The following is a 14,238-nucleotide window of genomic DNA, read 5'->3' on the forward strand; positions in this document are numbered from 1 at the left end:
CTTTTCTGGAATAAATCGACAGAGATAAAATACTTGAAGTTATTACTACTACCACCTTCAGATTTTTCCATACAATGATAAGGGTAACAGCTCTTTTACTGAAGAGTGTCAATTGTGGGGCTACTGTGCTCTTTAAATCCTTGATCTTCCTGTCCCATTGAAATACAGAAACTAATTTCTTAGAATCACAGCGTGGCTGAGGTGAGAAGGGACCCCTGGAGATTATCCAGTTCAGCCCCCTGCTCAGCAGGGTCACCTACAGCAGGTCACTCAAGGTTGTTTCCAGTTGGGGTTTGAATATCTTCAAGGATGGGAGCTCCACAACCTCTCTGGGCAACCTGTCCTGCTGTTTGACCACCAGCACAGCAGTTGTATTTTTGGTTGGGTCAGGTGTTTTTTGTTTTGTTTTTTTTATGTTTAAGTGGAACTTATTGTATTTCATATTTTCCCAGGTCTCATACCTGAGCAGTATCAGAAAACGTTCTTAATATGTGCTATGTATCTTAATTACAATTATGACAGGTTTAGTACATTGGGGTTGTTTTTTTGTAGAGTAAGTTCTTCATGTGTTTATACTTCATAAGGTTTTCTGAGAGTGGCACTGATCTAAGTCTGAGGATTAACCATACTCCAATATTCCAGATGAGAGCGAAGACTTCCAGAAGCTTGCAGAAAGGGAAATTGCCTCCTGTGAAGAAGAGATAGCTGAACTGAAGCACCAGGTTAGATTCCCTTTAAAAGCCTCTATTTCCTTTCCATTCTTTAATTAACAAAGCCAAATTGTCTTCTCATCAAAATAAGATGTATACGATAAACTGTTCTGCTCCTCCCCTCCCTGCCAGTTGCACTCCTCAACTCATGTGTGTTATCTAAGGAAAATGAAAAATGCAGGTGGTGTAGAGACAGCCTGTAAGTAAGTGCCTACTTATATCCGAAATTTTTTTAATCAATATATCTTTATAAGTAGGTGCTGTAGTTTGTCTTGTCTGGATGTACCTTTATGGATGTCCAGCTTTTTATCTATTGGAAACATTAAACTTGTATAGTATCACATACACTAGTGGGTTTGAAAAAAAAATAGTTTAATACTATGTAACTATTTCAGCCTGCTGTCTTATATAGGTTCTACATAGTATCTATGTTATTTAACATAAAAATAATGATCTTTAGAGAAACAACCTGTTACATATTCTTGATGTTACTAGTGAAGTAGAGGCTGGTGTTGTTATGTTCTTTATTCCTTTGACAACAATACAACAGTCACTTTATAAATATTTTTGTAAATCCTTACAATTTTGCCAAAAGAATAAGTCTGTGGAAAAAACATCACCTAAGGAAGATGATTGAAAAGCGTTTGCAAATCATACAGTTTTCATCCAGCCTGCAAAATTGCGATACGTTTTTTTTTATTCTAGTGTATATTTCTTAGGCTGACTCTCCCTTTTAAACAAATACATGAATAATACAGCTGAGTTGTTGTTGAAGGACTGTCCTTTAACTCTGCAGTTGAGATGGGGTTAAAAAGGAATCTGATGGGAAGTGAGATGCTTAGTTGTCTTGCAAGAACCAGAGTGTATCCAGTGGTGTCCAAGTATCCGGTGAAGTCCAAACATTGCAGCGCTCCTGATGGGTGAAAACCTCTTTTCGTAGGTCTTGAGAGAGACCTATGTAGCTCCTGCACCCTGTGAAGAGATGTGGGGAGCCTTCCTGCAATACAGCTTCCCCCCCACCTCGTCCTGACTGCTTCTGCTTCACTGCAGGGGCATGAGAAGCCCGTCCTCTGGGCAACCCAAAGAGTTAACGCAGGAGAATGCAGCCTAGATACATTACAGAGTTGTCTGGTGTTTTATACTATCTCAGTTGTGGATAACAGTGTCAGAGGGAAGTTTTAGCTGGGTGTTTTTGTATTTGCAGATAGTGTTGCTTTTGATTCCTTCAGAAGAAGCAGACGAGAGTGATCTTGTCATGGAAGTAACAGCGGGAGTTGGAGGGCAGGAAGCCATGCTGTTCACCTCGGAGATATTTGATATGTATCAACGATACGCTGCCTTTAAAAAGTGGAAATTTGAAATATTAGAATACTTTCCCAGTGAAATAGGTCAGTAATGAAAATACTTAATCTTTGTAACTTTTTAATTTAAGGTGAAGGACTCATTCATATAACACTTGAATTTCCTGACTACAGGAAGCTAATTTGCACTAACTTAATTTTAGAAGCAGAAGATGGTTTGAATTTCTGAGTACAATTTTCCTCAGCTTCTGCATTTGGGAATGAAATTCAATTTCAGAAGTACTATTAAAACACTGAAGTGCTAAAAAATAAAACTTGTCTTTCAGTAGTTTCAAAAAGTAGAAATGAAACTAAGTGCTTGGTGGAATAAAATTCACAAAGTGAGGTAGATAATGTTTTAGCTTTACTTTTTTACAAATACAGATTATATATACTTTTTATTTGAATATGCTGTTCTATTTAGTTACTTAATGTTTCTATTGTTTATAGATCAGTTTTGTGGCAGGTTGAAAGTCAAGTCTGTTTATTATTATGGATCCCTCGGCAGAGAGGCATCAGTATAATTTAAACTGGTTTTGAGATTTAATCTAAAACATCTTGAATTTATCTGAAATAATGCCACCTGAGGATTTATATAAGGAAATGGCATGTTTGAATATAGCTTATGTGTAACAACTAATGGATGAGCAAAGTGGAGGAATTGTTGAGACTTTGAGAGGAAGGATAAGAGATCTAAGTATTTATGAAAGTCTTTAACTAAAATTTCACAGGTAATCAGTTTAACAGCTTGATGCCAGTAAAAGGACTTCTTTCTCCTTTTTCCCCTCTTTCTTACTGCCTCTCTGCCTGTCTAAGCAGTCCTACTTTTCCCCCCATCCCCCTTCCCACTCCCTCATCCCCTGCCCTGTTTTGATGTCCTTTCACTTAAACTGGCAAAGACTCCTTTTTACAACAGGGATAGTTTTTTGCCTAGTTAATGTGTTAAGTCAGTTCTCATGAGCCTTACTGCTAGCATAAGATAAGCAGCAACATAGGGCTGAATGCAAGGAGGTGGAAAAACTGGATCTTCTGGTGACAACGAGCTGTGAAGTTGGTTCACTGCATCTCATGGGACAGTGTCTTTGCAAAGATGGGGATTGGCAGGTTTACACAACAAACTCAGGCAATAGTTTAATCCAGTTAGTGTGTAAAGTTGTTTCACAAAGATCAGGCTGCTGTCTCTTTGTTGCTTCAGACTTCTTTGCATTGGCACTTGTAATTATGTGTCTTCCCAGAGTCTCATGAGCAAATTAATTCAACTGGAAACCAGCACAAACCATCCCCCACCCCACCCCCCATTAGTTTTCAGGTGATCCAGCACAGAAAAGGAGAAATGCTCATGGTGGAGGCAGAAGTGTGTGGCTGCTACTGGTGGCAGTGGGAAAACCAGAACCTCCCTCCAGGAGTGAGAGGTTCAGTCAGCTTCAGCCACCTGTGAAACTGCAATCCAAAACATGGAGACATGTCCAAGTGGTGGTAGGAATTTTGGTTTTTGACTGACAGGTTGCTAGCCATGGTTCTCAGCAGGCTAGATTTGCCAAGTCTGCCTGTGTCAACAGATCTGCAGGTGTACTGTTATCTATGCTGTTGTCAGTAAAGCTAGCACACTTCGCTGACCAAAATTTTCCTCTGGAGTTAATTGTATATTATAGTGGGTATGGATCAGTAGGTGGGCACTTGTGCATTTTACTGTTCCTAGCGCAGATCGGTTGTGAAACTTTACCTGTATTCATGCTTTCATAAGGTTGTTTTTGTTTTTTTTTTTTCATTTTTTAGTGAAAATTTGTAGGGGAAATGGGAAAAGGTAGGATGTTAGGGTATACAATCAGAAAAAACTGATGTCTTTTCAGTCAACAATATAATTGCAGAGAGATTTTTAGCAAGCTTTGAGAAGTGTGGAGCATTTTCTAATGCTTCTTCTGTGTTCATATGCCATATTTTGCACTCGATGATATCTTCAAATATCTTGAATGTTTTCAGTTTCAACTGTGTAGAAATTCACAAAAAAACCCCTATCTGCAACTCTTCTAATTGAACTTCTCATGTCATTGAGCTACTTTACTCTTCTAATGAGGGTCTTTCTGTGCCTTAAGACCCTTCTTGCATAAGCACAGTTTTTGATTTAAAACTGTTATATATTAAGGGGTTAAGAGAAGGTTCAAAAACCTGACTCCATGGATGAATATAGTTGGACATCACAAACTGGGAACTTGAAAATTTAGGTACAGGCTTGATTTGTTGTCTGTATTCACAGCTCAAAAAAGAGGCCCATGTCTTCACCTGTCAGATATGCAGACACAATTTGATTTAATATGGATTTCACTTACACTTCTGTGTTCTTAACATATTCAAACAATAACTTTCTTTAGAGTTCTTAGCAGGTTACTTATTTCAAGTTGATGAACGTGAACTCAGGTTGTCACAGTATCACAATGTAGAGTGGCTGCTGTCAATTCAGTTAATATACTTTAATTTCATGAGGCTTGAACTCAGTATTGTCAGTTATCTAAATTTGTTATTAATAATAAACTTTTTTTTTTATGGTCAAGAGGTCATTTGCCAAGTAAACTCTCTGCACAGTTCAGGTGAAGGTAGGGATGAGAAGCAGCTTCATGTTATAGTGTAGCTTGTTGCTGAAAGAGGAAAGTCACATTTATCCCTGTTCATGACCAGGCAAATGCTTTGCCAGGAGCTGAGCCAGTTCAGCCTTCAAAGCCGACAGAAATCCATTAACTTTTTTTTTTTTTAATTTTTAAGTAAACTGAATAAATGTGGTGCACATTGGATGGGTGTAAACAGTATGGGGGAAGGGTCTGGGTCTTTTTTATTTCAGATAGTGTGGGGAGAGCAGTTACCCTTTCCATTGAGGCAAGATGTAGGTAGGGTAAACCCCAGGAGTCATATAAAACTTCAGAGCACACTTTCACCCTGAGCTTAAGCAAGAGCTGTCCCACCTTCTACCTCTATGTTCCTCCTCTCTCTCATCTCTAGCAATTTTGAGGCCACAGTGCTAATTAGATCAATCCACCCATTTGGCCTAAAATGTATCTGTTGTTAGTGGATAGTTTTAAGTCAGGTCTGACTCAACTTGCAGTCCTGTGATTGCAAGAGAAAGGGAGTTGTGCGTGACTACCCTTTTGGTGAAAGCTGGGTCCTTGGACAAGGGCCCCACACCCTCAGAGGCATTCTCTTTAATGCCTTAAATGGGAAATTGAAGTCGTGCATTAAGCTAGTGTATATCTAGCCATATTTTCTATTTGAAACTACTACTTTTTTAATGGCTATATATTTATTTCAAAATCTTTTGTCTTGCCTGTCCAATAAGAGGAATATTTAGGAAGGTAGGATGTAAATTTAGAGAAAAAAAAAAAGGCAGCTCTAGCCTTTCTCAGCCTCTTGCAGTATATTTTCTGATTTTACTGGCATGATCAATGTTACCAAAACTGAGGAGCTAGAACTGGGTTGAGAGGTAGGGGCACTACAGATGGCAGTGCCACTGAAGGGCATGTTTGAACCCTCAGGTTCAATGTGTCTGTGCTGTGCTGAGTTAAGAATGGAGTTGAGGATGCTTGCTGGTGACACTAGGCTGTCGCATTCCATTCATGCTCCATTTTTATGGGCTGCATGAGGAAAAGCGAAGCATTAAAACATCAAGCTCCCTTATTTCAGTGAGCTCCAAAATTTGGCTGAAATCTGAATGTGAGTGTGTGTGAACAATGTGAACGCTGAACAAAGCTGTAATTAAAAATTGGTTTCAGTCCACTCTTAACTGACTTTATTGACCTCTTCCCAAGGAATACTACTGTGCAAAACCAGCACGTTCAAGATTTCTCACACACGTTAAACACAAACTCATGTGTCATTGTTTATCCACTGCCTCTCAACCTGTGGTGGCAGGCAGATACACAGATGTGAGACTTTGTCTCAATTTGGGTATAAGATGCCACATAAAAAATGAGTGCAAACTCCCACCCTTGTTCTGTGCATGTCAACTCTCAGGGTAGAGAGGGGCAATTTAGTGGAAAGGGGCAAGCATATAGTTAGTAAGAGCTATATTTGACAGGCCTATGACACGTCTGGGTAACGGGTTTGTTGAAATTTCATTGGATTTGGCTGCATTTCGTATTAAACCCGTGTAGTTGCTTCGAAGCAGTATGGCCTAAATACCTATCTTTTGAACCAGTTTCTTGGTCATCTTGTGATAAACACTATGGTGCCACAGGCACACTGTTGTCACTAGAAACTTAAACTCTCCTGAATGCGTCACAGATGTGGCTGCAGCTCAAATAGACTGTACCTGTGGTATATATATTAATGCCAGGAGAAGTAAGGGACAAAAGACAGAACATTAGCTTTTGCAGTGAACTGCTTATTGCATTAATTAATACTTGTCAGTAGTGCTATAGCCTTGTGAACATTCACATTATTTTTACTCCTGATGTGGCCTGGCTTCTTCCTTATCTGCAGAGATTTCTGCTTATGATTTTTTTTCGTACTTGCTTTTATATGTAAAGGAGTAAGTTTTATTACTCAGCTACATTAATTATTTTAGGTTGTATAAGAATCTTTCAAAGTAAAAAAAAATATCTTATGTTCATTTGAATAACGTTTGCATAGCAGTAGAAAGATTTCACAGTACCTGTTAGAATAAAACTTACTCGCCTAAAATTAAGATTTTGACAGATATTCTTAATTGTTGAACTACATGCTTTACGGTCAGATTTATTTTAAACACAATGGATTTATCTTACAGAATTGATAGTAGATAATGGTTATAAAGTAAATCAGTTAAGAACTATGTATATTAAACAATATATTTGAATCAAAGTGGTACAGATCTGTACAAGTAGGAGCAAAATTTTAAAAGTCCAAAGGACAAAAATGAGATTAAAGACAAAGGAAGAGACAGTTTAGGCTATTTTCCACAGATGTGACTGTAAAAGGAAATACGTTTATTAAAGTTGTGAGGGAGTGTTAAATTTCTCTAGAATAAAACATTTGCAAACCTTCTCCATGGAGGTGAAAAACCTGGCCTATGATCCAGCTGATAATTTTCTCCTGCTCTGCAGGGCATTTTCAGATTCTATGTTGTCATCATTTTCCTTTTTTAAAAAAGCTGCAATCTTGTCCTTATGCTTGACTTCCTCAGTCTAGAGGTAGCCTAAAATAGTATTTCTGAGAAGTATGTGCCTCTTCTTTTCCTCAACTGTGGTTTCATGTTACAAGACTTCAGCACCAATACTCTTTCAGGGTTGCTTCCCTCTTTATTCATTCCCTTGGCACACCATCTCCTGTGCCGAGAATGGGATCTGGGAACTGGTGGAAAACCAAAACAGGTGAAAAATTGCATTCATTTATAGTGCCATCAGTTCCCTGATCCTTCAAACAGTTATACTGGCACGACTGAAGGGTTTGCACACTGGCAAACAAGGAAGAGCAAGAATGCCATAAACTAGTATTGCAACAAACTGGTTTTGTCATGAAACCATGATTGTATTGTGCTTTACTTATGAGCTGTTCAATGATTGTTTTCAGTACATTGCTGTCGAGTGTTTTGCTGGATGTATGAGTAGGAGGGGCAGGAACTGGAGTTCTGCTCTCTCCAAGGGAACAAAAGATTAAAATGAACTGAAAGAGCAAAGGCAAGACATGGGTAGGATGTATAGAGGAGAATGGATAAGAAGAAGAGTATGAATAATGCTCATACTTTAGTTAGAGGTGGGGTTTTTTCCCCATTGAATGATAAAGTTCTGAAATAACAAATGTAGTTTCTGAAGGTGGCTTTCAAAATTTGATCTTTATGTAAACTCAATACTGATGTTAGAGTTCTGCTATGGCTTATGATTGTATTTGTACTTGTATGTACATGGTTTGTAGACAATCTTTCTATATGTATAATAAATTGGACTCTATAAAAACTAATTTGACAGTCCTTTACTTGAGATAGTGTGTGAGTTTGTACGTCTGGCTTGGTTTTTAAGAGTTTTCTTGCATTTTCAGTATAATTCTGCCTAAGTATTTAATTGGTAAATTCATAATTAAAGAAACAAATGACAGTGATGTCTAAATACACTGTTTGAAATATAACAGCATAGTACCAACAGTTTTTCTTACAGCTTTACAACTGTTGTTCTTCTGTATTTAAGGTGGTCTAAGACATGCAGTTGCCAGTATAGCAGGTCTTGAGGCTTACAAGTACATGAAATTTGAAGGAGGAGTGCATCGTGTTCAGCGAGTACCAAAGACAGAAAAACAAGGACGCATTCACACCAGCACAATGACTGTTGCAATATTACCACAACCCACTGAGGTAATATTTATCTTTCAGTATAACAGACTTTACTGCAAGCAATGCTTTTACATGTCATATTGCTGATACCCAAGTGTTTTCTGTCTTTCTTGTTATTATCTTTTTTTTTTAATCTTAGTTTTACTAAGTCATATTTTTCTGTTTTTATTTTTGCCTAGGGGAATGAAATAAAGAATTTCTGAATTTCCTTATAATCTTAATCTCAAGAAAGTCACTGGCAGTTTACTTCACTGTAATTTGTAAATTCACTGTAACTGTGCTTTGGATGTTTTGTGGGAACTTGTTTTTTGCAAAGTAAAAAAAGACTGAATTAGTTTAGAGAGCTCATAGATTTCTTTTAGCATCCTCTCTTCCCCATTTTTGTAGTGTCCTCACTTGCCCCTTCCAAAGTATATGGGTGATAATTTGTTGCCATATTTGCTTGGTTAAAAACAACTGGCTAAGACTTAAAGCTTTCTTTTGATCTTTGTTGCATGTTGACCTAGCACATTGTCAAAGATGTGACTCCTTCCTATTCTCTCCCAAAGTTGTCTCAATCCTTCTTCTCAGAGACCATCACCCCATTCCAGAGCCAGTAAAGGGAATATGTTCCATTTTATCTGAAAACCATCTGTTCAAGTTCAAATATTGGTTAATTCTGCTGGAAGAGGGTGCAGAGCTTTCAGAGGAGGGGGAAGATTAATGATAGGTTATGCCTTAAGCTACTATTTGTCTGATTTCCCAGCTTCCATCGTGTCCCATTCCAATCTGTCTACAGAGACTTGTTAATATTTTTATAAGTGGATGTGAGCTACCACTCGTAAAGTTTAAAAAGTTTGATCTTGCCTGATTGTGGCTCATAAGGTGAGCCAACTATGCATATTTGACATCTGTCTAGAAAGAAACAACATAACTGTGTTTATTTATTTATTTATTTATTTTTATTTTTGTCTTCCAATGACAGATGAGGCTGCAAATTAACCCGAAAGATCTACGCATAGAAACAAAGCGAGCCAGTGGAGCTGGGGGCCAGCACGTCAATACCACAGACAGTGCTGTACGCATAGTTCATATTCCAACAGGTGCTTCATTTTTTCCTTAGTACAAGATCTGCATTGCAAAGCTGCTGTCATAATTTATTTTGAAACAACAGTTTTCTTTTCAAAACTAGGCAACAGTAGAGCAGATTTTTCACATAATTTTGACATGTCCTTTTAATATACTAACGGCAGAGTCTTGTGCCCATCCCAGTTTGTAATAGTGAAGACTATTGGCTTCAGGTGCTACACTATCTACTGTGCTATTAAGCATGACACTCTAACAGCATCCAGATCAGTTTCTATGAAAAAGTTATATTTAAGCTTTCAAAAAATAAAAAATAAATTGAAAAACAGAGTAGGTTAAAATCTGATTATTTGCCTTTTCTTGACTAATCTTCAAAAGAGACATGGCTCTATTTCCATATTAAAATGTTGCTTTTAATTGTAGAGTCTACTCAGGATGCCAGCTTCCATTTGTCTGCTGGCTCCTTTCCCATAGATTACAGACATAATTAGGAGGCACGTCCCCAGGGCTCAGGTTAGGAAATGCAGGAGGAATAATATATACCCTCAAATGGTACCTGATATTAGCTATTTTGTCTTTTTTTATTGCCATTCCTGAGCTTTTTACTTCCTTTTGAGCAACCCACAACAGCTGCCTTGACTTCCATTGCTTTTTAACTTTTCCTCTCCTCTACCACAAACATTAGTCAGGCTTTACAGTCTCAGGATAATCCTGAGTGCTCTTTATCTTCACATATCCAGATTTTTGCCACCCATTTCTTCATATTTATTGAAGACATTAATCCATTCTACACTTGTTGTATCACCTCAGTAAAGCAGAAGGTAAACAGTGGAGAGAGGGTAGAATTCTGGTCAAGATATGGTGACAAAAAGGTACTCCAGATTCAAAAAGGTTTGGGTTGTCTGCATGTTTGGAAGAAAAACCCTACAAACTAAACCAAACAAATTATCTTAGTTTTTGCTGAAGGCAGTTATTAGTGTTTATTATAGACATCTTAAATTTTATTTTTTGTGGTTATGCACTAGAGATGGTTCGTAGTTTCTTGTATCTCATGTTATCTCCTGACTTTTTCCTGTTCCACCTTTCCCATCTTCATGCCTCTTTATCTCTGTTCCTTTACAATTGTCCTACTACTTTTTCTCTCATCTTAACTCTGTTTATAAACCTTCATTGCAACCCAAAAAGTTGTTTGTAATCAACCCTTTCATAAAGTGATACTCTGTAATCTTCTAAAAGTATAATGTAATCTTACCAGAGTTACTTAAAATAAAACCAAATAACAACTTAGCTTGTTCTGCCTTCTTCCTGTATTTCTTCTCCCTGTTCCTTTCTTAGGCTGTTCTTCACTTCTCATCTTAATGTCAATTGTATGTTTTGGGGGGAGAAAGCTCACTTTAAAAAAAAAAAAAGTGCCCACTTTTGTATATTCTAATCATATTCTATATACACACTATCTCATGTATTTTACTGCTCCTTAACTCCTGAATTTCCTGGAACTGTGACCAAAAGTTACAGATATTAAAGGTGTCATCTGTAAGTCATATCACATCACATATCTCTCATTTAATTTTCTACCTGTTGTCCAAAATATTGAATTAAATTTTTTGTCTTACAGCTTAAAGCACCTGTACAACTCAGCCTGCACTTCTCTCCCAAAATACATAATTAGACATTAATAAGCCTGGACTTTTACCTTCCTAGTCCAAAATATGTATTGAAGAAAGAAACAGCTTATTGTAACAGAATAAAAATCTTGACATTGGAAAACCCTTTTAGTGTGAATTACTGTTGAGTGTTAACTGTCATGGTATTTTTGGCAGGGATCGTATCTGAATGTCAGCAAGAAAGATCTCAAATTAGAAACAAAGAGAAGGCTATGCAAATGCTATGTGCTAAGCTATACAACGCCAAACTGGAAGAAGAAACCAAAAAGAGAAACAGTGTTCGAAAGATTCAAGTAAGTTTCACTTAGTAAGGATATAATTCTGTATGAGCATATGTCCTTGGGGTAAAATCCTGTGTTGAACTGCAAAAAGTAAATGGAAATAGAGGAACAGGAGTCCAGGAAGGACTTATATAAGGCAAAAAAATTACATTCTACTTCTGCAATAAAGATCGCATATTAGCTAGACTTAAAATTTCAGTAGTATGTAAATTCTAGAGATCCAGTGAAACAAACTGGATTAGAGTGTGAAGAACCAAAATAGTGTTAGATAAAGATACAGTAAAATTGTTCTTTTACATGTTTGAGAACAATTACTGCAGCTACTGAACTGGTCTAAGTACTACACAAGAAATTTTGGATAATCAGGGGAGAAAGAGAAAGCTGTCACTTTAGGTGCTTAATACTTCATCCTTTTAATAAAAATATATTAATGGTAAACTGATTCTTCTTGTTTGTTAGATTGGGACTAAAGGAAGATCAGAGAAGATCAGGACATACAACTTTCCACAGGACCGAATTACTGACCACAGGATAAGCAGATCGGTGCATCATATTGAGTGTTTCATGCTAGGGGAAGAAATGCTAGATGAAATGATACACACACTGAAAGAATATGCTGATTATGAATCTTTAATGGAAGTTATTTCAGAAAATGAAAAGAAGAACCTATCCTGAATATTGCTTTTTGTCAGCCTGTTACAACAGATGTAGACATTTGTCTGCAAAGGAGCTTCTTGGAGCACCACCCAGAAAATGCAACTGCTTTTCAGATCATGAAAGACATCACAGCTTGTTTCCTCATGACTGATAAACAGTTTTCTTACTTGCTGAGTAAAAGACTTTATTACCTTCATATGAGACATTATTGCTATGGCAATCCACTTAAAAAGTAAATTTGACTGGGCCAGAAGTAACTGCAGTTCTTTACTTTCTTCACGGAGAAGATACTGCTACACCCCTCTCGAAAGGTACGCATTAAAAAATGAGCTATTTCTAGTTCCGGTTTTCATTTAAACAATACTTTAAATGTCATTACAGTGTCAAATAGCTTACTTGAGAGAACAAAAATCCTATTTTATTTCAGTGATTGGAAGAAAGTGATAAATGACCCCACTACTAATGTGCATATTTGCTAATCACTTACACGTGGCATGGGAGAAGGAGTTAAAGTGTATATCCTTTATGTGGAAGCCAAGTGACAAGTTACGTGAATTATCTTTGAAAAAATGTTCCTGTTCTTGAGTCAAAAGTTAAAAGAATAATTACAATATTGTTTGTCTGATATTTCAGCCTCCATTTGGCTCCAGTTCAGTTTCTCCTTTATGTTTTTAATTGACTCTCAGGTTTATTGATTTCCTAAAGGTTACGTAGTATGAACGGCATCTTATTGTTTTTGTGTATTTATTTAACAGCATCTTAAAATGTTTGATTGGTGAAAACAAAGTAAAACATTTGCCTTTCTGATGTACTGATATATGTGCATATGTTCATATCTATGGGTAAAGAAGACTTTTAACCTTTATTTTAGACTACATTTTACAATTCCAAATACATACAGCAATACAAAACCCGCAGCTCCCATGCCACATTATCCCGTCATTCATTGAACCTATGCATATATGTGTGTACACACACAGAATGTATTTGAAATATAAATTACCAGTAAATAAGAAATTGGAACCTAAGGAAAAATGTTACCAGGAAGATAGGGGCCTTTACTTTCAGACTTCTAATTAAATTAGTGTATGAAATCAGAATAGGAACAAAGTAAGTTTGCTACAGATAGCTGGTAGAAATGCATTATTTAAACATCCTATATAAATATAAACTGATTATTATCACTTTATTAGCTTTTTTTATTACATACAGACAGACTACAGTTTGAACCAATCTATATAAAAAATGCATAGAATTTAATACATTTATCACCTTGTTTTCTAGGAAATACTGCATGGTAACTATGATTAAGTTCCAAATCTTTCAATTACAGATACATACATAAACTTAAGATGTAGGAGTGCCTGTACACATCAGGTGAGGCACACGTATTTCCTGTTGGTAAATGTGAGACCTAGGTCTAGATTTACCATCAGATTTACAATTCCCAAGTGCCACATCAGAAAGTAAAAATAAAAACATTGATGCTTTTTATGCATAAAATAATTAGATACTGATTGGAGCAGAAACTAGCACTGAGGTATTTATTCTTACCAGATCAGTGCTGTAAATGTCTTTATGCAAAGTCAAGAAGAGTAGTTTTCCAAGTTATCTTACACCAAATGATGGAAGGAGTGTGAGATTCCTTCTGTCTAACTTCAGCTTCATATTCCTCCAGACCAATAAGGGCCATCAGCCAGGTCTAAGCACTGTGCTCCTCTATGAAACATCAGAGTGTTCAGGTCTTTATCACTCTAGACCTTCCCTGATATTCCAGCTGCTGGCCTGGCTGGGCTGATCCTGCTTGGCTCTTGCCTGTCTCCTGAGCAGACACTGGGTGCCTCATTGCCTTGCAAGTGGCTGCCCTGTGATCAGTGTGAGAAAAGCCAGATACCAAGTGGCTGTAGGAAGGGGGCTGACAGACGTACCCCAGCACTGGCATCTCAGTGCCACACAAGGTGGACTTCACTGCCCTGAGCAGTGCCTCCTTGGTCTGTCATGGCAAGCATTGCTGTGGAAAGACTTGAAGTCCCTTTCTCGCTCCATACTCATTTTCATGCAGGACCTGTTGTCTCGCTGCTGCTGCAGCCTCCCTGGGCTGTGAGGGGGTCGTTTTCAGCTGCCGTGGGACCCCTGTGCTGGTGCCCAGCCTGCTCAGCTCCCTGCAGCGCCACCAGCTGCGAGTAACCTTGCCTATACTTTAAAATAAATACAGTTTATTGTGTGTACAAC

General features: G+C 37.5%; 1 protein-coding gene across 1 annotated transcript; it reads left to right on the forward strand.

The window, feature by feature from the left end:
• The first annotated feature begins 642 nt into the window (after positions 1-642).
• Positions 643-12,186, forward strand: MTRF1L (mitochondrial translation release factor 1 like). The gene is made up of 6 exons (XM_010166770.1): positions 643-722; positions 1,915-2,098; positions 8,197-8,360; positions 9,304-9,421; positions 11,225-11,361; positions 11,809-12,186. Exons 2-6 carry the CDS (start codon positions 1,966-1,968, stop codon positions 12,022-12,024), a joined length of 768 nt encoding a protein of 255 aa, XP_010165072.1. The 5' UTR covers positions 643-722; positions 1,915-1,965; the 3' UTR covers positions 12,025-12,186.
• Positions 12,187-14,238: the final 2,052 nt, after the last annotated feature.

Source organism: Antrostomus carolinensis, unplaced genomic scaffold, assembly GCF_000700745.2.
Source record: "Antrostomus carolinensis isolate BGI_N321 unplaced genomic scaffold, ASM70074v2 scaffold16404, whole genome shotgun sequence".
NCBI classification, from domain to species: domain Eukaryota; kingdom Metazoa; phylum Chordata; class Aves; order Caprimulgiformes; family Caprimulgidae; genus Antrostomus; species Antrostomus carolinensis.

What these genes read in the sequence shown, in the direction of transcription:
- MTRF1L (XM_010166770.1), top strand. Translation starts at nt 1,966, where the DNA reads ATGGAAGTAACAGCGGGAGTTGGAGGGCAGGAAGCCATGCTGTTCACC. An exon ending in TATTACCACAACCCACTGAG is followed by an intron (nt 8,361 to 9,303) that starts GTAATATTTATC and finishes TTCCAATGACAG; the next exon opens with ATGAGGCTGCAAATTAACCC. An exon ending in ACAGTGTTCGAAAGATTCAA is followed by an intron (nt 11,362 to 11,808) that starts GTAAGTTTCACT and finishes CTTGTTTGTTAG; the next exon opens with ATTGGGACTAAAGGAAGATC.